General features: G+C 42.8%; 1 protein-coding gene across 3 annotated transcripts in view; it reads right to left on the reverse strand.

Annotated features, from left to right (window-relative positions):
* ap1g1 (adaptor related protein complex 1 subunit gamma 1) overlaps positions 1–22,479 on the reverse strand; it is a 29,155-nt gene that overhangs the window by 5,372 nt on the left and 1,304 nt on the right. For 2 of the 3 annotated variants that reach the window (XM_029767443.1, XM_029767444.1), the window contains exons 2-22: positions 12,326–12,529; positions 9,467–9,591; positions 8,593–8,734; positions 7,051–7,147; positions 6,286–6,362; positions 5,830–5,838; positions 4,994–5,089; positions 4,818–4,898; positions 4,578–4,732; positions 4,353–4,466; positions 4,058–4,198; positions 3,417–3,471; positions 3,020–3,142; positions 2,731–2,820; positions 2,478–2,602; positions 2,251–2,355; positions 1,986–2,127; positions 1,106–1,232; positions 688–783; positions 351–511; positions 69–167 (exon numbers count right to left, since the gene is read on the reverse strand). In XM_029767443.1, coding sequence (XP_029623303.1) covers positions 69–167; positions 351–511; positions 688–783; positions 1,106–1,232; positions 1,986–2,127; positions 2,251–2,355; positions 2,478–2,602; positions 2,731–2,820; positions 3,020–3,142; positions 3,417–3,471; positions 4,058–4,198; positions 4,353–4,466; positions 4,578–4,732; positions 4,818–4,898; positions 4,994–5,089; positions 5,830–5,838; positions 6,286–6,362; positions 7,051–7,147; positions 8,593–8,734; positions 9,467–9,591; positions 12,326–12,526 — 2,361 coding nt within the window. In that variant the 5' untranslated portion in view covers positions 12,527–12,529. The remainder of the gene's footprint in view (positions 1–68; positions 168–350; positions 512–687; positions 784–1,105; positions 1,233–1,985; positions 2,128–2,250; positions 2,356–2,477; positions 2,603–2,730; positions 2,821–3,019; positions 3,143–3,416; positions 3,472–4,057; positions 4,199–4,352; positions 4,467–4,577; positions 4,733–4,817; positions 4,899–4,993; positions 5,090–5,829; positions 5,839–6,285; positions 6,363–7,050; positions 7,148–8,592; positions 8,735–9,466; positions 9,592–12,325; positions 12,530–22,479) is intronic. The other variant, XM_029767445.1, reaches the window with a different exon arrangement.

Raw genomic sequence — 22,479 nt, forward strand, 5'->3', positions numbered from 1 at the left:
CGCACCAAAAGATCAGGAAACTGAATAAGAATGTGAGGAAGATGAGGACAAACAGGAACATCTCTTACCTTCTGTGGGTTGAGAACTCTGATGACCTGTGTGACACTTCCCTGGTTGAGTGCTGGGACAATATTACTGCTAGGGGACAAGAGCTGCAGCTGGAATGTCTGAAGGAGAGGGACACAGAGCGTAAAAGACTGCTCCTGCCAAGTCTGCTTCGTAGGACATACGCCTGCATATTCCCAACTTTCACTAAGCTGTACATTGCTACAGAGGTCAATCATAGAACCACACATATATTTCTTAATATTACATAGTTATACAAATGTGACTGTTCAGTCATGGCTCACCTTTGGTACTGCAGCCTGGAAAACAAACTCTGTCATGTCAGCCTCGGTGGTGTTGGTGGCGTGGATAGTGATGACTGCTATGTTCGGGTTCGGATTGGCCCTCTCAAAGGTGAACTCTATTTTCAGGCCATTCTTGCTATAAGCTGTCATGGGGGGAATAGCTAAAGACAAGAACGCACAAGTCAATACAATTCAGAGTGAAAAAGTAATACCAAACATTATAAGGTCACATTGTTTTAAAAGGGATACATTGGACACAGAGTACTCTACTTGCTAAACAACATGGGAGAGTGGTTGGCTTTGGATCAAAGCTTCACTTATGAGCGCTAGCTCTCACCTGCTGAAATATCATTAAACAGGGGCTGTGAGGAGAGGCCATCCAGGAGGAAGGGGGGCTGGGAGAGGGGCACAGAGGGGGCAGGAGCTGGACCACCTAGGGAGGGGGACAACAACACTGGGGGTTCAAACAGGGTACAGGGAACAACACACAGACATAACAGTGATACCACTGGTGATAATTCACAAGACAAGTTGATCCTGACCAAGTCAAGCAGGATGTGGCGTGACTAATGTGGTTACTTTATGAAGGAAGGTGCAGGGAGGGTGACAGAGAGAATAGGTGGTGAACAGGGAGACACTGCAATGAAAGAGAAAAGAAGAAACCAATCAAGTTGCCCTGACCAAGGACCATGGTTGGTCCACCTGTGCTTTGGGCTGGAGAGAAAGAAAAGGAGAGAGAGACACTGTGGTCCTACCAGACAGTGAGAGGTCCCCCAGTAGGTCGAGCAGCTCTCCTCCAGCCGAGGCAGGCTTGGTGGGCAGGGTGGTTTGGATCACAGGCACCACATCATTACCTCCCAGCAGGTCTAACAAGTCATTAGCCTGGAACAGAAGAGAAACCAAATAATAAAGTACATGTAGATTGAACCTGTAATACAGGTAGGATTTGTAGATTGAACCTGTAATACGGGTAGGATTTGTAGATTGAACCCGTAATACAGGTAGGATTTGTAGATTGAACCCGTAATACAGGTAGGATTTGTAGATTGAACCCGTAATACAGGTAGGATTTGGACAAAACAACAGTGCTCTGAATAACATCTCATTTACACTTTGTTTTAAAACATGACAGATGGTAAAATATTTTTTAACTCAACTCAGAACTCTACAAAGGAAAATGTAGACTGCTTCATATTAATCTGTAGATTGATATGCCCAGCACAGTTTAATTTCCCTACCAGCAGGGGTCCTTGTTTGAACAGTGTGTAAAAGCATTAGCAGACTCACTGATTTGTGGACTTTCACCACATGAATAGAAATCAAAACTTAAAAGAATGTGTGTGAGTGTACGTGCATTCGTGCGTTTTAAAGAGCTTAAGGGCTCGATTCAATCCGTATCGCTGAAGATATGCGCTATAGCTCAATAATAAAAAAATTAATTCACGCATCAGCAAAGACTGCATTCACGGTAAAAGCTGCTGCATTTGTCAGCTCAATCGTAAATGACTTTTACATTTCAATTGCGTCTAACACTGAACTGAATGAAATGTTGATCACTGATTCAGCAACATCGTCTGTGACAGAAAACCTCCCATCAATGGTAAATACAGATTTGTCATGTGACCTTGCCCTCACCTGGTTGGCTGGCTGGGTGACTAGGGGCGGGTGTTTTGTGTCAGGCACCGAGGGCTCTGTCTCCCCATTGGTCTGCACGATCTCTGTAGGGCCATTGGAGGCTGATTTCTCCATGATGGGCATTCGCTCTAGTAAGGCAGGCCTTCAGAGAGGAAGAGAATGAGATGGGGGGGAAATAGGTCAATTTCCTTGACAAGGGGAAGCACCAATAATTTCTACAGAAAGTGCTTGTAATGAATGGGAATACATTTTGAGGCATACTCACCTCATATGATCATATTTCTTGAAAAGTGCATTGTACTCCACAGCTCTCTGTTGCAGCTCCACGTCGATGCTGCTGCCGTATATTGACACCACCTTCTTGATTCGGCTGGAGATTTTAAGACAAATGTTAACCTTGAGTGTGCGTCCTGCCATCCATTCATTTCAAAGCTAAGGGATAGAAATCATAACCTGTTCGATATTCTCTCTGCTCAACACAGATGGACTTACTTGACACTGCTGAAGCGAGTAGACAGCTTCATGATGGCAGTGAGGGAGTAACCCCGGGTTACAGGGGTGGACAAGTTGGACACAAGAAGACCTTCCAAAACATCCAGGACTTCATCCTCTGTCACCTGTTGCAAACAAAGGGGGAGAAAATATATACATCTCAACTTCTTGAGGTCGGCAGTGCACATAGACGTGTTGTGTGTAATGTTCTAGATGAAATAATATAGGTGATTGAGTGCTTCAGGAGGTCTACCTGGATGGGCTCCTCCTCCTCACACTGTCCAGATACCAGCAGGTCTCCATACTCCCCTATACACCAGGATGACACCTGGACCAGTGGTTGCTATGGAAGACAAACACTTATAGATCAGATTCACTGTAACCAGTCCTCCTCAGAGAGGACTGAAACATCCGCAAACTGTTTGCTACTTCCAAATGTGATCTTTAGTGATCCAATAACGTTTCAATCAACATATTCATTGTCAGGTTCCTCTTATTTATCTGGTTTCTGGGCTGTTTCAATGTGTGTTTTTCTCTCGGACCTGTGAGATGTCATCCAGCAGGGCTTTATAGAGTCTCTGCACCGTGTAGGCATGCATCTCCACACTGTTGGTGATGAGCTGGATGAGGTTGGGGACAGAGTCGTCTCGGACATAGCTCCCCGCCTGGACACAAACAGGTGTTAAAAGAAACCCGTCTCAAAATGGACAATGAGGCAGATGATAATTTTGTATTGGGTCAGCCACAAAAACACTTTCAAGACAAGACACCAAGTGTCTAGGATGGTAAAAAAAGCAGCTGTTGTCAGATATGATGAGATCATCATTTGTAGTTCAGTCGATGGATCACTCAAGGATTCGTCACTCAACAGTCAAGCATAATTATTTATTTCACCATCGTCTGTGCAGAGAAAAGTATTTGATGAAATTATACATATACCGTTGTCAGGACTCGCATGATGGTGTCAATGTGCCATCTTTTTGAAGGCGCATACCTGTGAAACAGAACATGCATCAGTCACCTCTGCATTACACTGAGCGGAGGATCATATAACCATGAACTGAAAAAAGTTGGACTGAGGTTTATGCTGTCAGAAAATATATGGTATCAACAATGTCATGTTCTGACGATGGATCACTCATTTTATCATCACACAGCATTTTAGTAAGTAAGCCACACACATTAACCGGAGGTTGCGGAAACAATAGTTAATCATTGGAGGTGCTTGAGGCCACTGGCTGTAATCTATTCTCTAAGTCTACATTCCTAATGCAAGGAAACTGAGGCATTCAGTCAGGATCTGTGTCAGCAGCCCACAAGCAAAAACTACTGCTGCCATGGCCTCTCATGCAATCACTACTAATCCTTCTATTACCTCTCGAACCACTACTACAACTGCTGAGCAACGGCCAATACAAACAAAATGAGGTGGTAAAGACCTACAAGCCACGGGATAATGTTGAGAACGGTTTCACATGGTGCAACTCCTTAATGTTGCTATGGAACTAGCAAGAGCCTTCAGATTGGCAAAGCCTGATCTCTACGGATCTTCCTAACTGGACCACACCCATGAGCCTTACTTCTCTGCAGCCAGGAAGACTCCGGATGCACAGTCCGCTTTGAATTCTGGGTCACAGGAGTCCAGGAAGTAGAGCAGCTCCTTCATCATGCCTCGGATGTTGTTCCCATTCACCAGGGCGAAGCTCAGCTCCATCGCACGCCTAGCGAGGAGAATGGGAGAACGATAAGACAAGGAAATCTCTACATCTTCTGACCCATATCTTGTACAGAAATGTATGTACAGTGACTAGCAGTGTGTTGTACTAATGTCTATACTGTATGTCACTCATGTTCTCATTTAGGTGTAGGTCTCACCTCTTGATGGACACATCCAGGTCTTTTAGACAGTCCACAATGGTGCTCCGATGCCTCTGCACTGCATTGTGGTCCGTCTGTACAGTCTTCAGTAGGGACGTCAGTGCCACATATCTTGAGGGTGGACAAAAAGACACCATAAAGTCACATTAAGTGTTATATTACCTGGGACTTCAATGACCTATGTTCAGATCATTCAATGAATTAGTTCCCCAAGCGTGTTACCTAATATTTTTGTCATTGTTGAGAAGGAAGCGTCCCAGTATGTTGATGGCCAACACCCTCAATCCACTTTCTGATTTGATGTCCATTATGGTCAGTACTGTCTCGTAGAGGATTGCATTGCCTACATTTTTACTGGTCTCGGTGTTGGTTGCCACCTACAAGGGCGAAGAAAACAGTCTGATTGTAAGGCCATATCTCTAGGGCAGTAAGCCTCGAGTACTACTGATTAACCTCTCTCACCTGTGCAAGAATGTCATTCATTGCTTCACTTGAGTCGTCATCACTCCTGCCCAGAATTCGCAATAGTCTCAATATCCGCACCTGCAATGAAGTCAAAGGGCATCACGGACTGGCCTAGCCAAGTTTGTTACAAAAGATCAAATGATTGGCATGAAACACAAGGTCAAAGGTCTCACCTGCAGGAAGGGGTCACTGATGCCAGACACATCGTGCTCAGGAGAGTATCCAGACATGATCAGGTTCTTCAGGATTCTCACCAGCTGTGGAACCAACTACAAAAGACCAACAACAGGAGAGGTGCCATCAAGGGTCAAGGTCTTTATTTCTAAGGAATCGGTGTCCTACCTTGTTAATGAAATAACTTGACATAGTATTTTGTAGAATGTGCAGTTATTCTTTACATTCTCTTGATTTAATCATCAATGTAACTTACATTTCTGGGTTATGGTAATCAAGACAACATTGATCGTATGAAAACATTCGGTTAGGATGTTGAGTTTTGAAAAGCTAATCGAACTGTGATGTCACATTCAATCACATCTGGATGAAATAGAACCCTCATCATAATTCTTACCAGGAATGCTAGGCAAGAGTATTCATAGACAAATATATTCGTATTGGTGCAAATTTTCTGAAATATATATTTGTACACATACAGACACATACCTCCCTTTTAACAGACATAAAACCACCAGCGTCTAGTGAAAACACCTGAGGCGATCGATTGAAAACAGACCCATCATGTTGTTTTCAACATACGGTGATCAAATGAGTTACACATTAGGTTAATGATGACACATTGACAATAGTGAGAGATGTCTAAGAAACATTTAAAAAATCCTGTCATGATATCAAAAGAGAACACCAACATATGGCCGCTGTAAAAGTCAAAGAAATCAAAAAGACATAAAGGAACTTCACGGAACATAGATTTGATTACATCTACGGTGACCGTGTAAAGTGATTACCAGTTACAGCATGCACCAGCTATGAAACCAGAATGTACTCTTACCTTCTCATTCTAACACAATGCAGGAATTGTAACAAAGACAAATGACAGAAAAAATATGAGGTAGATGTTAGGGAAGATTCACTTTTAGAGAGAGCTCAAAGTCATGTTCTGATCTGGAACATGAGGGGTGGGAGACTAGCTCAAGGTTGTTATGGCTAAGGGAAAGAGGTACAGAACCACTAGATACAGCGAGGAAATAAGCGAAGCAAGGAGATACGACTGAGACATAGATCTACTTTGAATGTAGAGCAAACCCAATGGGAAAATGTAATCCAAGGTTTAAAAATGCAAGATATGTTTGAAGTATATCCAAAACAGTCATAGTGAAAGGAAAATGAAAGAGAGTAAGCTTAGGACAAATGCTTAATTAACTCCCTGAAGACTTGCGCTGTAACGCTGTTACCCAAAAACTCTTGATAGCAGTAATTTCACTAATTAGATTGTGGCTATCCATACCTTTCTGAAGTGTAAGAGCATGTCAGGACTTCTTTCACACATTTCAGTGAGGAGGACAACAGAAGTGTGGAGAACACCTTAAGGAGACAAAGAGAAACTAGTTGTTTGAAAAAAGGTCTACAAACAGCATCCCTGGTGAACAGTAGTAGTTCACAAAATTTGCATAAATTTCCTTGCCAATTCCCTGCGAGTCAACGTTTTAGCAATGTCATAGCATTGTTACTAAAATAAGGAACAAAGTCTATGGGGGAAGCTGTTTGCTGGTTCCGTTGTGGTGGTTTATAGTCTGGATTCTCACTCTTAGTAAGTTCCAGTTTAACGTCATTAAGCCCTATTTTAGCACTACAAAAACCACTACAGGTATATATCTAGCATCAACTTAACCTCCCCAAATCCTTACCTTGACCATTGAGGGTAAAACACAAAACTGATGTTACAATTTCTAGGGGCAACTTCATCTATCAAACTCGTTTAGAAACATATTCGAAGTGACAACATTGGTTCTGACAAGAGCGGCGCTTTATAAAGCTGTCAGAACATCAGCCATTGTACTATGACACCCCTGCCTGCTGTGAAGGACGCAGCAGCCCCACAGCTCATCAGGACACAGTCATTAATCCAGCTCTCTTCACTGAAGGACATTTCAACTGTGTAGAGGGCACCAGCCCAATTATACCTTTGAAGGACACTGCATCCCCATTTTATCTGTGAGTGACCAAACCCAATGCTCTCTGTGCAGGACACAGTTGCCCCCAGCCGTCTCACCATGGTTCTTCTCACTCAGCAGGTTCTTTGTAGCTGGGAGGAACATCTCCATCAGCTCTGGGACCTTCCTGATGACGTGGACTGCACACAACGCCGCCTGGGGAGAAAATTCTAATGTTTTCAAAGTCCTCAACTATGACATGCTAGCGCAGACCTGCCAACCTTCAATCATTTTTATGACTACGGCTTTAGCGCGGCGGCACCCCTGGCTCCCACGACGGTGCGTGCGCAACACCCACACTGCTCAAATCATAGGCAAATGCACTTTACCAAATAGGGCTATCTTCTGTATACCACCCCTACCTTATCACAACACAACTGATTGGCTCAAAACACATCAAGGAAATAAAGGAATTCCACAAATTAACTTAAGGCACACCTCTAATTGAAATGCATTCCAGGTGACTACCTAATGAAGCTGGTTGAGAGAATGCCAGGAGTGTGCAAAGCTGTCATCGAGGAAGAGGAAGGCCATTTGAAGAGTATCAAATATATTAACACTGTTTTGGTTACTACATGATTCCATATGTTATTTCATAGTTTTGATGTCTTCACTATTATTCTACAATGTAGAAAATAGTAAAAATATGAATGAGTAGGTGTTCTAAAACTTTTGAGCGAGAGAGAAATTAATGAAATTGTGGTGGTCTCAATGACACTCACATTTTTCTTGGTTACATTTTGGGTTTTTTGATTATTCAAATTAATAGGTGTGGATAGTCTAGTAAAAACGTAAACTGGATCCTTAATTTTGTTTGGGGAGAACATTTAGATCAATTCAATTACTGGATGTAATGTAGTGGTTTAACTTACTGTAGGCTATTTGGAATATGAAACAACTGAACTAGGCCTATATCAGTTTGTTTCAGATCTCCATCCCTGACCTAATCCATCAAGGTCTGACTACTAGGCTACCATCAATCAACATGCCTTGTCATTGGTGAACTGATTATTATCACAACATTACCTACTGTTGAAATATAGCTGCATCAAGAAGACAGATCAACAACTGATTAAATCAACATAGGCCTACTAATCTTAAAAACAGTCTAAAATAACTTTCTGTGAAGGACAGTATTAGCAGAACAGCTCTCTCTGCCATGTCTGTTGACTAAACATAAGCTAACTACATTTGTCTTAATGACAAAGGAGCAAACTACGAAATAATAGTGGTCATGTGCTTGATTAACACATAGTTCATCATCCATTTTCCGGACCCTTTTTAGTCACACATTAGCGGTATCAACGGACAAAGTGGAGAGCTGCCATTCAGCTCGAGGGAGGAAATTAGTAGACTACTACGACTACAGGGGCGTGCCGGAGTGGACAGCTAGAGATGTTTTATCCTCGCCAAAGTCCTGATTGGCTCAGCTCCAACTTCAGACGGTTGTACCAATAGAAGCGTATTTTAGGGTCGTTTTTCGTACCAGCATACTTTGACCTCAAATTGTGTGCATGGTACGTAAAACGAGTGCAGGTTGGCAGGTCTGCTAACGAACTTTAAAGTGAAGTGAATGTGGGCTAGGTGAGAATGAGAGGTACCTTTTTCCTCAGGTAGGAGTTGGATGTTTTGAGCAGCTTCTCCACCTCTCCAGCCAGGTCTCGACACATCTCCGAGGAGCCCATGCAGCCCAGGGTGCACAAGGCCAGGCCCTGGACATACTGTGTACTGTGATTCAGATCACTGAGGAAGGACAGGGGGAAGAATGAGTGGATAGTAGATAATAATAACTTTATATATAGTGTATAAAGTATGTGCTTCACATCATAAAAGTACTAGCAAAGAAATAAAGACAGGAGGAAGGAGAATGAAAAAATATAAATTAAAAACTATACATTAAAAGCATCTTTATAAAAGTGTGTCTTCAACAGGGATTTAAAAATAGGCACTGAATTTGCAAGCCTGATCTCTGGCAGACCATTCCAAAGTCTAAGGGTCTTAATGGCAAATGCCCGGTCTCCTTTCATTTTCAACCTAGACTTTGAAATGTGGCTGTGTCCCCGTTCATAGGGAGATAACAGATCAGAGATATAGGATGGCGCTGAGATGTAGAAGAGAAAGAGAAAAGACAGAGAACAAAATATAAGATAGACAGGGAGGTAAAAGGGACGATGAAGGATAGAGCAGGGGAGACAGGAAAGAAGAAAAATGTGCATGAGAGCAAGAGATTGAGAAAAAGACACAATAGCTTGTCTGGCAGGTTATGGGGCTGTTTCCATATCCAACATCATAAGCACACGCTGCTGGCGAGAGCACCACTCATGAGTAACAATTCTGGCAGTAACAGAACACTGCCGTTGGTGCACATCACCACCTCCTGCAGCACAGCTCTTATCTCTACTCCTACACTACAAATAAGCAGCTGTTCCTGTCAGGATAGTTTGTTTGAGCCAATGCGGTTCTGGCCTGCCTTACTTCTTGATGCAGTTTGTCATTAGTAGATGGACGTCCTGCCTCTCGTCCAACAGTAGCATGGCTCCCAGGTACCCTATCCGCTTGTCAGTGAACTTCTGGGACGCAATCAACTTCAGGCACTCAAGCTGGAAAACAAAACTCATCAAATCAAATTTTATTTGTCACATGCGCCGAATACAACAGTGAAATGCTTACTTACAAGTTCTTAACCAACAACGCTTTCAATAAAAAAAAAGAAAATAAACGTAACAAATTATTAAACGGCAGCAGTAAAATCACAAGCGAGCCTATATACAGGGGGTACCGGTACAGAGTCAATGTTCGGGGGCACCGGTTAGTCGAGGTAATATGTACATGTAGGTAGAGTTAAAGTGACTATGCATAGATTATAAACAGAGAGTAGCAGCAGCGTAAAAGAGGGGTCTGGGTAGCCCTTTGATTAGCTGTTCAGGAGTCTCAAAAGGCTTGGAGGTAGAAGCTGTTAAGAAGCCTTTTGGACCTAGACTTGGCGCTCCAGTATCGCTTGCCATGCGGTAGCAGAGAGAACAGTCTATGACTAGGGTGGCTGGAGTCTTTGACAATTTCTAGGGCCTTCCTCTGACACCGCCTGGTATAGAGGTCCTGGATGGCAGGAAGCTTGGCCCCAGTGATGTACTGGGCCGTACGCACTACCCTCTGTAGTACCTTGGGGTCGGAGGCCGAGCAGTTGCCATACCAGGCCGTGATGCAACTCGTCCGGATGCTCTCGATGTTGTAGCTGTATAACCTTTTGAGGATCTATGCCAAATCTTTTCAGTCTCCTGAGGGGGAATAGGCTTTGTTGTGCCCTCTTCACGAATGCCTTAGTGTGTTTGGACCATGATAGTTTGTTGGTGATGTGGACACCAAGGAACTTCAAGCTCTCAACCTGTTCCACTACAGCCCTGTCGATGAGAATGGGGGCGTGCTCGGTCCTCCTTTTCCTGTAGTCCACAATTTGTCTTGATCACGTTAACTTCTCTAGGGTAGGGGGCAGTATTTTGACGTCCGTATGACAGGCGTGCCCGTAGTAAACTGCCTGCTACTCAGGCTCAGAAGGTAGGATATGCATATTATTAGTAGATTTGGATAGAAAACACTCTGAAGTCTCTAAAACTGTTTGAATGATGAGAATATAACAGAACTCATATGGCAGGCAAAAACCTGAGAAAAATCCAACCAGGAGGTGTGGAAATCAGTTTTTTGTAGTTTTTCAAGTGATTGCCTATACAGTATACAGTGACCTAGGGTTCATTTTGCACTTCCTAAGGCTTCCACTAGATGTCAACAGTCTTTAGAACCTTGTTTCATGCTTCTACTGTTACTGGGGAGAGAATAAGAGCTGACTCAACAAGTGGACTGCCTGAGACCAATGAGTTGTTTACTGCGCGGTCACACAGGCGCGCTGTTCCTTCTTTTTCCTCTGTAATGAATACGCTATTGTCCGGTTGGAATATTATCGAATATTTATGATAAAAATACCCTAAGGATTGATTGTAAACATCGTTTGACATGTTTCTACGAATGGTAATGGAACTTTTTGACTTTGTCTAGGGTTTTGCGCTCGCGCATTTGGAATAGTGCTCTGAACACAAACAAAACGGAGGTATTTGGACATAAATACGGAGTTTATCAAACAAACCAAACATTTCTTGTGGAAGTGGGAGTGCATTCCGATGAAGATCAGCAAAGGTAAGTGAAGATTTATAATACTATTTCTGAGTTTTGTTGACTCCAGAACTTGGCGGTTAACTGTATAGCTTGCTTTGATGGCTTAGCTCTGTACTCAGAATATTTAACAAATGTGCTTTCGCCGTAAAGCTATTTTGAAATCTGACACAGCGGTTGCATTAAGGAGAAGTGTATCTATAATTCTTTCAATAACTGTTGTAAATTCTATCAACGTTTATGATGAGTATTTTTGTAAATTGATGTGCTCATTCACCGGAAGTTTTGGAGGCAAAACACTTTCTGAACATCACGCGCCAACGTAAAATGGGGTTTTTGGATATAAATATGAACTTTATTGAACAAAACATACATGTATTGTGTAACATTGAGTCCTGGGAGTGTCATCTGATGAAGATCGTCAAAGGTTAGTGATTAATTTTAGCTGCATTTCTGGTTTTTGTGACGCCTCTCCTTGCTTGGAAAATGGCTGTGTGGTTCTTCTTGTCTCAGCGCTGCCCTAACATAATCTAATGTTATGCTTTCGCCATAAAGCCTTTTTGAAATTGGACAGTGTGGTTGGATTAACGAGAAGATTATCTTTAAAATGGGATTATGAGATTTTTGTTGTTTTGAATTTGCCGCCCTGCTTTTCACTGGCTGTTGAATAGTGTGTCCCGCAGGTTGGATGCTAGCGTCCCACATACCCCAGAGAGGTTAAGGGAGAGGTTGTTGTCCTGGCACCACACGACCAGGTCTCTGACCTCCTCCCTATAGACTGTCTCATCATTGTCGGTGATCAGGCCTACCACTTTTGTGTCATCGGCAAACTTGATGATGGTGTTGGAGTCGTGCCTGGCCAGTCATGGGTGAACAGGGAGCCCGTGAGGGGACTGAGCACACACCCCTGAAGGGCCCCCGTGTTTTGTTCCCTACCATTGCCACCTGGGGGCGGCCCGTCAGGAAGTCCAGGATCCAGTTGCAGAGGGAGGTGTTTAGTACCAGGGTCCTTAGCTTAGTGATGAGCTTTGAGGGCACTATGGTGTTGAACGTTGAGCTGTAGTCATCTGTTCACAACACTGCTCTCTTCAGCGGGAGACATATTCACTGCCAGGAACAACAAGACACTCACAGATGTTGGTTAACAAATTAAGAATACATTTTTAAACATACCTGCCCAAAGTGCGCTGGGTAGCCCAGCATGTGCATGTAGAGTAGCTTAGCTACATTTCTACAGCGGTAAGTGTTGTCTTCCTCTCTGAAGGATGAGCGTATGGCAGCACACTCTTTCTGGATCATCTCGCGCTCCTCTGCCTGGGTCCGAGCCGTCCGGATGGTCCGGATCAGCTCCCGCAGTCTGATCGGCGCTGGCATCCTCTGGAAAACACGAAGAAACTAAACATGTTGGCATAGGTGGCCTTGGTGAAGGGAAGGCACTGGCTGGGCGAGAGCCAACAGCTGCACTTTCTTTAAACAAGGGTCATACTGCAAAGTCAAATTCTAATCTGACAACCGGTAGGTGAAAGTAGACCTATGTCATTATGAAAGTATGGGGGGAAAAAAAGACAATATCAGGAACTTTTTTGTTTCTCCAACATTTTTATTGCTTATGGTGTTACTACAGACGTAAAATGTAAATAAAGAGGACAAATCCATTAACATGAATGCCTGGGCCGATGTGGTCCACAGAGTGTCTGTCTGTATGCATTTCTGAGTTAAAGTGCATGTAGCTGGGGGGCTAGTAAATCACCTGACCACCACTTCTGTCTAGCTCATCATAGTTATAATTAGGAGGCCATGGGTGCTCATTCTATAAGATTAATGCATACTCTTGTAATGGTATTTTTGTCAGCCTATGTGATTATAAATATTTGAATAACAAATTAGCATTGTTCTGTGAGTACAGCCTCAAATGTGACAAGTAAATGGAGAATTCCTTGCTCAGAAGCTGGTGAAGAGAACACTAAGGTTTCAAACCAGTGGAGGGTGATTAAATATTGAAGTGGCACATGCTTGGAGGTGAGATTACATTCTCCAGTATTTACATGCAGCCAGACAGAGGAATAATAATAGGAGCACAGTGCCCCATTTCTAAAACATCAGCCAGGTACAGACCTGGCAAACACAAGAGAACTCACAGTACCGTGCCTCAAAGATGTTACTAATGTACTCCCATTCTAACAATAATGCTGCTCCATGAGAGGATGCATTCCGAATTAAATGATTAGACAAGCATATCATCTCTCACCCCATTAATGATATGTGTCTGACTCAGAGAGGGATTTTATTTGTTTTTATTGGTAGGCGGCAAGTTGATAATTACAAATACACTGTACTACTTCCCATTTGATAAGTAGACTTCCTGTGTGGTATAACATTCACCATCAATCAAGTTCACATTGGTTGTCCCAAAGCCTGTGGTCTCAGAGGCCTGCAAGGTACAGCAGGTTACTTGTCCTGCGCTTTGACCACCTAGTCTGTATGTGCACACTACCACAATCCAGTGGCCTCTGGTCAAGAAGAAGCAGCCTGCATGTTGGATCTGTGCACTAGTTGGCTAAATTGGTCTCATGCCCATTTCAGAGGATCAAATTTACAAACAGGTAAATGAGACCTTGACTAAGTCAAGAGTACAGAATGAAGATTGGAGAAGCAGTTTTAGCCTATAGAAATCCCCGATCACACTTGTAGGCGATGTCATGGAAAATTTGGCTAGCTAAGCTCAAGAGCAGAAACACGTCGTCGGGTCTAACGGTCATCTCGCGCCGAACTGCGCATGTGCAGGCCGTCAAATCAAAGTCACCCCTTCGATGTAAAAGTAGTTTGACGAAAATTAAAAAGTGTCAGTTTGTAACTTTCACGAGGTTGGAGTAATAACATGTTCAACTTCTTAAGACATTTACTAGAATCTAGGTTGCCTTTAGACTTCGAGAAAATTAACAACCAAGGAAGAATTTCACTAATCTCATTGAATTTTCAAAACCACAGCCCGGTCCATTTGGTCCATTTCGCAAGCGTTCCCGAAGTCTCACGATGTTGCGCCTCTGGGTTTAGAAACTCCGCGTTTAAACCCTGCAGGAATTAGTTGGGTAAATGGTGCATGAGCACTGAGCTGCATCACAATCCTTCATGAACTGTCTGCTAGTGAGGATGAGCCCAGCGGTGGTGTGAGAGCAATCCGGAAACACAGAGGAAGGATTGCTCTCTTGGCAGTTAAGAGAGCGAGACAAAATTGCTCAATAGGCTTTTAGCCTTAAAGATTCAATAAAGAGAAAGTAGTAATACAAACTGTCACAATGAGAGACATGGATATGCGGTCTCCCTTGGAAGGGGAAACTATGAATGTGTAATAACTGCACATGAAACAGACGCCAAGTCATAGGAAGTGACTCGTACGACAAGAGACCAACAGATCTCGGCATTCCAAAGGCACAATGTCATTGGGTGTGCTAAACAAACTCTACTTCCTGCTTTTAGAAACCCCTATAGCACTGACACGTTTGACTTTCAACACCTGAGTTAAAGCAATGAACACCGCAGCCTACCCTCTATTGTAGTGCATTCAGGAAGTGTACACTTACAGTACTACAGCCAGACACAGCAGAGTGACAGAGGATGTAAGAGAAACCCTGGGCAGGCTGGAGTGGGCAGAACAAGGTCAAGGGCCTGGCACCAGCAATGGGTCTGGAGGAGGCCTTGTTTATTGCAGTGAAGGGCCTGGTGAGAGGGGTGTGTGTTAATGCACCACCGCCACAACAGGGGATCCATCATGCGCACTATGCCAGGATCAAAGAGAGTAAGTTATTACCGTTGGCTCTTGCGTGCGGAGAAGAGGTGCTTTATGACTTCCCATCTCAAAAGAAGCATGGCTCTTATCTGTTAGCATGGATAGCATAATTGAGCAGTTACAGCAAGAGGGACGACAGTAATTAGTTGCTGAACAAAGCCATTTTCTGCATCAAACCACCTCAGAGCTGATGCTGTTGCTGAAAAAATAATGCACTTGCTAAATGGACAGAGCAGAGACCCTCTTAGAACTAGAGAAAATATAAAGCCTGGTGTTGTACACACAAAATGGTCCAACAGAGAACAGACAATTCAATAATAACACCAGTTATGTTATCACATCAAATACTTTTTCCAATACCAGGGTATACGGTATTACTGGAATTGCACACAAGTGGTGCTATTTCTAGAAAAAAATAATTTAGGCAAAATGGATCTTAATCCAGGAGGGGATTGTTCGTCCCTGCTGTAACCAAGAAGCTTGATCTTGACATCTAGCCGCTTAGAAAAGCTAATGCATAGCTGGAGCCCTGAGCTGGATATAACCTAAATTTGGCACATCTTAGATAATTAATTTACACTCACCGGCCAGTTTATTCCAGAACAGACTGAATTATTTGGGGTATTCTACAAAGGTGTCAAACGTTCCACAGGGATGTTGGTCCATGCTGATGCTGCAGATTGGACAGGCGTACGTTCTTGCTGCGAACAGCCAGTTCTATATCTTCCCAAAGATACTGGATTGGGTTGAGGTCTGGGGACTGTGCAGGACACTCAAGTAAACTGAACACGCTGTCATATTCCAGGTGATGTTTTTTTCCACTCATCAATTGTTAAAGTTGATGATCGTGAGCCCACTGGAGCCGCTTCTTCTTGTTTTAGCATATAGGAGAGGACCGGTGTGGTCGTCTGCTGCAATAGCCCATCCGTGACAACGCTCAACCAGTTGTGCTTTCCGAGATGCTGTTCTGAACACCACTGTTGTACTGCGCTGCTATTTGTCCGTTTGTGGCCAGCCTGTTAGCTTGCATGATTCTTGTCATTCCCCTTCGACTTCTCTCATCAATGAGAGGTTTTCCCCCACAGGACTGCCGCTGACTGGATGTTTATTTGTTTGTCACGACTAGACACTGCCGTGTGTGAAAAGCCCAGGAGGGCAACCGTTTCTGGATACTGTATCGGGCCCGCCTGGCACCGACAATCACACAATCCTCAATGTTGCTTAACCACGTCCGGATAAAAAAAACGTACCCGATTTAAACTGGTTACTACTCTTGCCCAGAAACGAGAATATGCATATAATTAGTAGATTTGGATAGAAAACACTAAAGTTTCTAAAACTGTTTGAATGGTGTCTGTGAGTATAACAGAACTCATATGGCAGGCCAAAACCTGAGAAGATTCCATACAGGAAGTGCCCTGTCTGACAATTTTTTGTCCTTTAACCTCTCTATCGAAAATACAGCATCTGTGCTATAACGTGACATTTTCTAAGGCTTCCACTGGCTCTCAGAAGCCACCATAAAGTGGAATGAGAGCTCTGCAGTCTCTGGGCTAAGTACAGCAGCTCTGTTTGTTACTGGCCTGCCTGGGGACAGTGACACTGGAGATGCGCATTCATGTGAATTCTCAATTTTGTTCTTTCAGTCTTTGAATGAATACAACGTCGCCCGGTTGGAATATTATCGCTATTTTACGAGAAAAATAGCATAAAAATTGATTTTAAACAGCGTTTGACATGCTTCGAAGTACGGTAATGGAATATTTTGACATTTTTGGTCATGAAATGCACTCGCGCGTCACCCTTCGGATTGTGACCTGAACGCACGAACAAAACGGAGGTATTTCAATATAACTATGGATTATTTCGAACCAAAATAACATTTGTTGTTGAAGTAGAAGTCCTGGGAGTGCATTCTGACGAAGAACAGCAAAGGTAATCCAATTTTTCTTACAGTAAATCTGAGTTTGGTGAGGGCCAAACTTGGTGGGTGTCAAATTAGCTAGCCGTGATATCTACTCGGAATATTGCAAAATGTGCTTTCGCCGAAAAGCTATTTATAAAATCTGACACTGCGATTGCATAAAGGAGTTCTGTATCTATAATTCTTAAAATAATTATGTATTTTGTGAAGGTTTTATGCTGAGTAATTAAGTAAATTCACCGGAAGTTTGCGGTGTGTATGCTAGTTGCTAGTTCTGAACATCACATGCTAATGTAAAAAGCTGGTTTTTGATATAAATATGAACTTGATTGAACAAAACATGCATGTATTGTATAACAATGTCCTAGGAGTGTCATCTGATGAAGATCAAAAGGTTAGTGCTGCATTTAGCTGTGTTTTGGGTATTTGTGATGCATGCTAGTTGCTTGGAAATGGCTGTGTGGTTTTTTGTGTCTATGTACTCTCCTAACATAATCTAATGTTTTGCTTTCGCTGTAAAGCCTTTTGGAAATCGGACAACGTGGTTCGATTCAGGAGAAGTGTATCTATAAAATGGTGTAAAATAGTCCTGTTTGAGAACTTTGAATTATGACATTTTGTGGTTTTAAAAATGTGGCGCTCTGATGGGTCACTGGCTGTTGAATAGTGCGGGACGATTTCGTCCCACCTACCCTAGAGAGGTTAAGTCACTTGTTTTGCCCATTCTAACATTCAATCAAACAACTGAATGCCTCCTTTAAATAGGAAGCCACGGCCACGTGACTCACTGTCTGTAGGATCGATCCAGTTTCGGGAACAGGGTGGTGTACCTAATAAAAACTGGCAGGTGAGTGTATAGTTGAACGCACCCATGCAGCCCCCGAGAAAAATGTCAGGTCGAGTTAGCCGCACCGTGGCATAAGGCTGGGCGATCAAATTCATTTGCATGTACAGTTGAAGTCAGAAGTTTACATACACCTTAGTCAAATACATTTAAACTCAGTTTTTCACAATTCCTGACATTTAATCCAAGTAAAGATTCCCTGTTTTATGTCAGTCAGGGTCACCACTTTATTTTAAGAATGTAAAATGTCAGAATAATAGTAGAGAGAATGATTTATTTCAGCTTTCATTTCTTTCATCACATTCCCAGTGAGTCAGACGATTCCTCCTGACAGAGCTGGTGTAACTGAGTCAGGTTTGTAGGCCTGTAACTTTGGAAGTATGCTTGGGCCATTGTCCATTTGGAAGACCCATTAGCGACCAAGCTTTAACTTCCTGACTGTCTTGAGATGTTGCTTCAATATATCCACAATTGTCCAGCCTCATGATGCCATCTATTTTGTGAAGTGCACCAGTCCCTCCTGCAGCAAAGCACCCCATAACATGATGCTGCCACCCCCGTGCTTCACAGTTGGGATGGTGTTCTTCGGCGTGCAAGCCTCCCCCTTTTTCCTCCAAACATAACAATGGTCATTATGGCCAAACAGTTCTATTTTTGTTTCATCAGACCAGAGGACATTTCTCCAAAAAGTACAATCTTTGTCCCAATGTGCAGTTGCAAACCGTAGTCTGGCTTTTTTATGGCGGTTTTGGAGCAGTGACTTCTTCCTTGCCGAGCAGCCTTTCAGGTTATGTCGATATAGGACCCGTTTGACTGTGGATATAGATACTTTTGTACCCGTTTCCTCCAGCATCTTCACATGGTCCTTTGCTGCTGTTCTGGGATTGATTTGCACTTTTCGCACCAAACTATGTTATTCTCTAGGAGACAGAACGCGTCTCCTTCCTGAGCGGTATGACGGCTGCGTGGTCCCATGGGGTTTATACTTGCGTACTATTGTTTGTACAGATGAACATGGTACCCTCAGGCGTTTGGAAATTGCTCCCAAGAATGAACCAGACTTGTGGAGGTCTACAATTTTCTTTGAGGTCTTGGCTGATTTCCCCATGATGTCAAGCAAAGAGGCACTGAGTTTGAAGGTAGGCCTTGAAATACATCCACAGGTACACCTCCAATTGACTCAAATGATGTCAATTATCCTATCAGAAGCTTCTAAAGCCATGACATCCTTTTCTGGAATTTCCCAAGCTGTTTAAATGCACAGTCAACTTAGTGTATGTAAACTTCTGACCCATTGGAATTGTGATACAGTGAATTATAAGTGAAATAATCTGTCTAAACAATTGTTGGAAAAGTTACTTGTGTCATGCAAAGTAGATGCCCTAAGCGACTTGTCAAAACTATAGTTTGTTAACAAGAAATTTGTGGAGTGGTTGAAAAACAAATTTTAAATGACTCCAACCTAAAAGTGTATGTAAACTTCAACTGTACATTATACATGGTTCACGTTCAATTAAAAAAAGGGCATTTTCATAGACCTGATAGCCAGTTTAGTGATAGCAAAAAAGCAGGTTAAACTATTGTTGTTATAAAATAGTGGGTCTTATGGTTGTGGAAGGCTTAAATTTAGCCTAGGTAGAACTTCACAAGCCCTCAATTCATTAGATTATTGCTGACTGTTTGACCTTTAATTGTATAACAAAAGTGTATTTAGATAACCATTTTCTTTTTTCAAATTAGAGGATTCGGCTATTTCAGCCACACCCATTGCTGACAGGTGTATAAATTCGGCCTGTTTTTCATAGTTTGGGCTAGGCCCCTTAGTTCCAGTGAAGGGAAATCATAACGCTACAGCATACAATGACATTCAAGACGATTCTGTGCTTCAAATTTTGTGGCAACAGTTTGGGGAAACCCCTTTCCTGTTTCAGCATGACAATGCCCCCATGCACAAAGCAAGGTCCATACAGCAAAGGATTGTCTAGATCAATGTGGAAGAACTTGACTGGCCTGCAGAGAGCCCTAACCTCAACCCCATCGAACACCTTTGGAATGAATTGGAACGCCGACTGCGAGACGGGCCTAATCGCCCAACATCAGTGGCCGACCTGACTAATTCTCGTGGCTGAATGGAAGCAAGTTCCCGCAGCAATGTTCCAACATCTAGTTAAAAGCCTTCCCAAAAGAGAGGAGGATGTTACAGCAGCAAAAGGGGGACCAACTCCATATTAATGCCCATGATTTTGAAATGAGATGTTTCACGAGCAGGTGTCCACATACTTCGTCATATAATGTACACATTGTGAATCTCCATATGTTTGAAAAATAAATAAATTGATTTTTAGGCCATATCGTCCAGCCCGACCGTGGAGTCTGGAGGAAATTAAATGGATCAAGGAAGGTGCAGAGAAAGGAGCATAGTTGCACAAGCCCGTATGTTGATAATGTAAGAATTCACAGTGATCAAAGTGCAATGGAAGGCCAGTGTACATTCCAGAAGAGCAGGGGGACTCGGACTCCCTACCTTCCATTGCCATTCAAACGGAAACTGGCCAACACAGATGAGAACCCATGGTAAATTGTACATGGCTAAGAGGTGATCTTCTTAGGCACAATGTATTAGCAACCGCCATCACTCCCAGATAACACAAGCAAGTACAATTAACTGCAACAAGTAAATCACACCCTGTAGTCCAGCAATCCGTTTGAATGTATGAATCATAACACACATTCAGGCCTGTCATAAAAAGGCCTGTCACCTAGGCTTAATGACTCAAGCAAAACAAAGGTTTATATTTCCTGTGACTAACATCTGACAAGTAACTAAAGACCCCAATCAGCCTAAATGCTTCTAAGTGTGCGCACACAACAAATTTGGAAAATCCAGTCTCTGCTAGACTAACAAAGACTTATGAAATGTCTGTTCTACAACATTGCAATCACTTTTATAGGCACACATTCTTTTATTAATTACAACATGAAAGACAAGACGGCACAAAAGATGCGTTTGGTCTCGACAGAGGACGGGTTGAGCACAATAGGTGGATTAGGAAGACCACAAGTGGAGAAAGTTTGCACTTGCTGAACTGTTGGGCAGCAACCACCAAAGACACACTCACCAACATCAGTTTTGCTCAGCCTTACTCTCCCAGGACAAAAACAGTACTGTTCGGCTGTGTGGCCACACTACAGATTTTTGCCCCGCTATATTTCACAGGAGCTTGAACAGCTAACACAGTGTCATTTGGTCAAGCCAAAAACATTGCTGTCAAATGGAATGACTGACATGAGGCATTATCCTGATCAATTAGAGGGGGAGGATCTCAAACTCCCCTGAACTTATTCCTGTCCCAGTTGAATTAGGCTATTGTCCTCCACATACATACTGATGCATTTGATAATGTTATTTAAGACTGCTTTGGGAACAAAATGGGCATAAAGGAAGACATAATAATGATATATTGAATGTTATCAACACCCTCATATAGCCACAGAAGGGATCATATCTGACACCAACTGTGGCAGATTTCCTGAGTGAATGGAATTGCCCATTCCTCTCCTGAGACTCTGGAAGATACACAAGCCTGCAGAGCCTAGCAACCTGTGGCAAGAGAAAACCTCACACGGAAGAGTCCACTGGGGACATAAGCTACTGAATTTCCAATGTCCAGAATCCAGAGACAACACACACCATCAATGAGGCTCTTTCCAATTGAGAACCCCGACACTATTCAATAATACAGCAACTGGAGTATGTGCCACAATTGACTTCCTCCTTAACCAAAGTTGTGCAGGTGACGTTCATTAAGCTACGGAAACAATTGTGAAGCCACCATTGTAGAGGGACCGCTCCTTTCATCACAATATCCCAGCATATTGTTCTCTTTGCCACTCATTTTGCTGTCACTGCTCAGCCAAGCTCTCACCGAGATATTTAATTGGTAGTGTTTTTATTTAACTAGGCAAGTCAGTTAAGAAAAAAATTCTTATTTACAATTACGGCCTACCAAAAGGTTTCCTGCGGGGACAGGGGCCTTGGATTAAAAAAAAATTCAATATAAGGACAAAACACGCATCACAACACTACATAAAGAGAGACCTGCAAAAACAACAAAGCAAGGCAGCAACACAACAGCACAAAACATGGTACAAACATTGGGCACAAACAGCAAGAAGGTAGAGACAACAATACATCACAAAATCAGCCACAACTGTCATTAAGTGTGTCCATGATTGAGTCTTTGAATGAAAAGGTCGAGATACAGCAGGCTGCTACCTCCATTCCAACAGAAAAACAATTCTGCAAGTAGTGTGACAACATTTATACAAAACATTGGACCTACATGGTTTCGCCAAGTATTTACCTACCTACCTACCCCCCCCCCCCCCCCACACACACACACACACACACACACACACGTGTACAGTAGACAGAAAGCTTTCATTAAATAGGCTGAAAATGCAGGTAGAAACATGGGCACTTGTCAGCTGGTTTAATGCAAATAACATGCAATGAAAAAAGCAAGTCGATTTGAGTATATGACACTGATGTTGACTTCAGGAGAATTGACTGACAGAAGAGGTGACAAGAGGGAAATAGGAAATCACAATTCAAAAGGAGAAAAATATTTTAAGAACTTGCAGCAAACTCAAATAAACAACCCAATGGCTGTAATGGCACATAAATAGCCTAATAATCACAAGTGAAGCAGGTGGCATAATAACCCTTTTTTAATATAAGTCAATGAAGTCTGGGGTATGGCACAACTGAA

Source organism: Salmo trutta, chromosome 12 (genome assembly GCF_901001165.1).
Source record: "Salmo trutta chromosome 12, fSalTru1.1, whole genome shotgun sequence".
Taxonomy (NCBI): Eukaryota; Metazoa; Chordata; class Actinopteri; order Salmoniformes; family Salmonidae; genus Salmo; species Salmo trutta.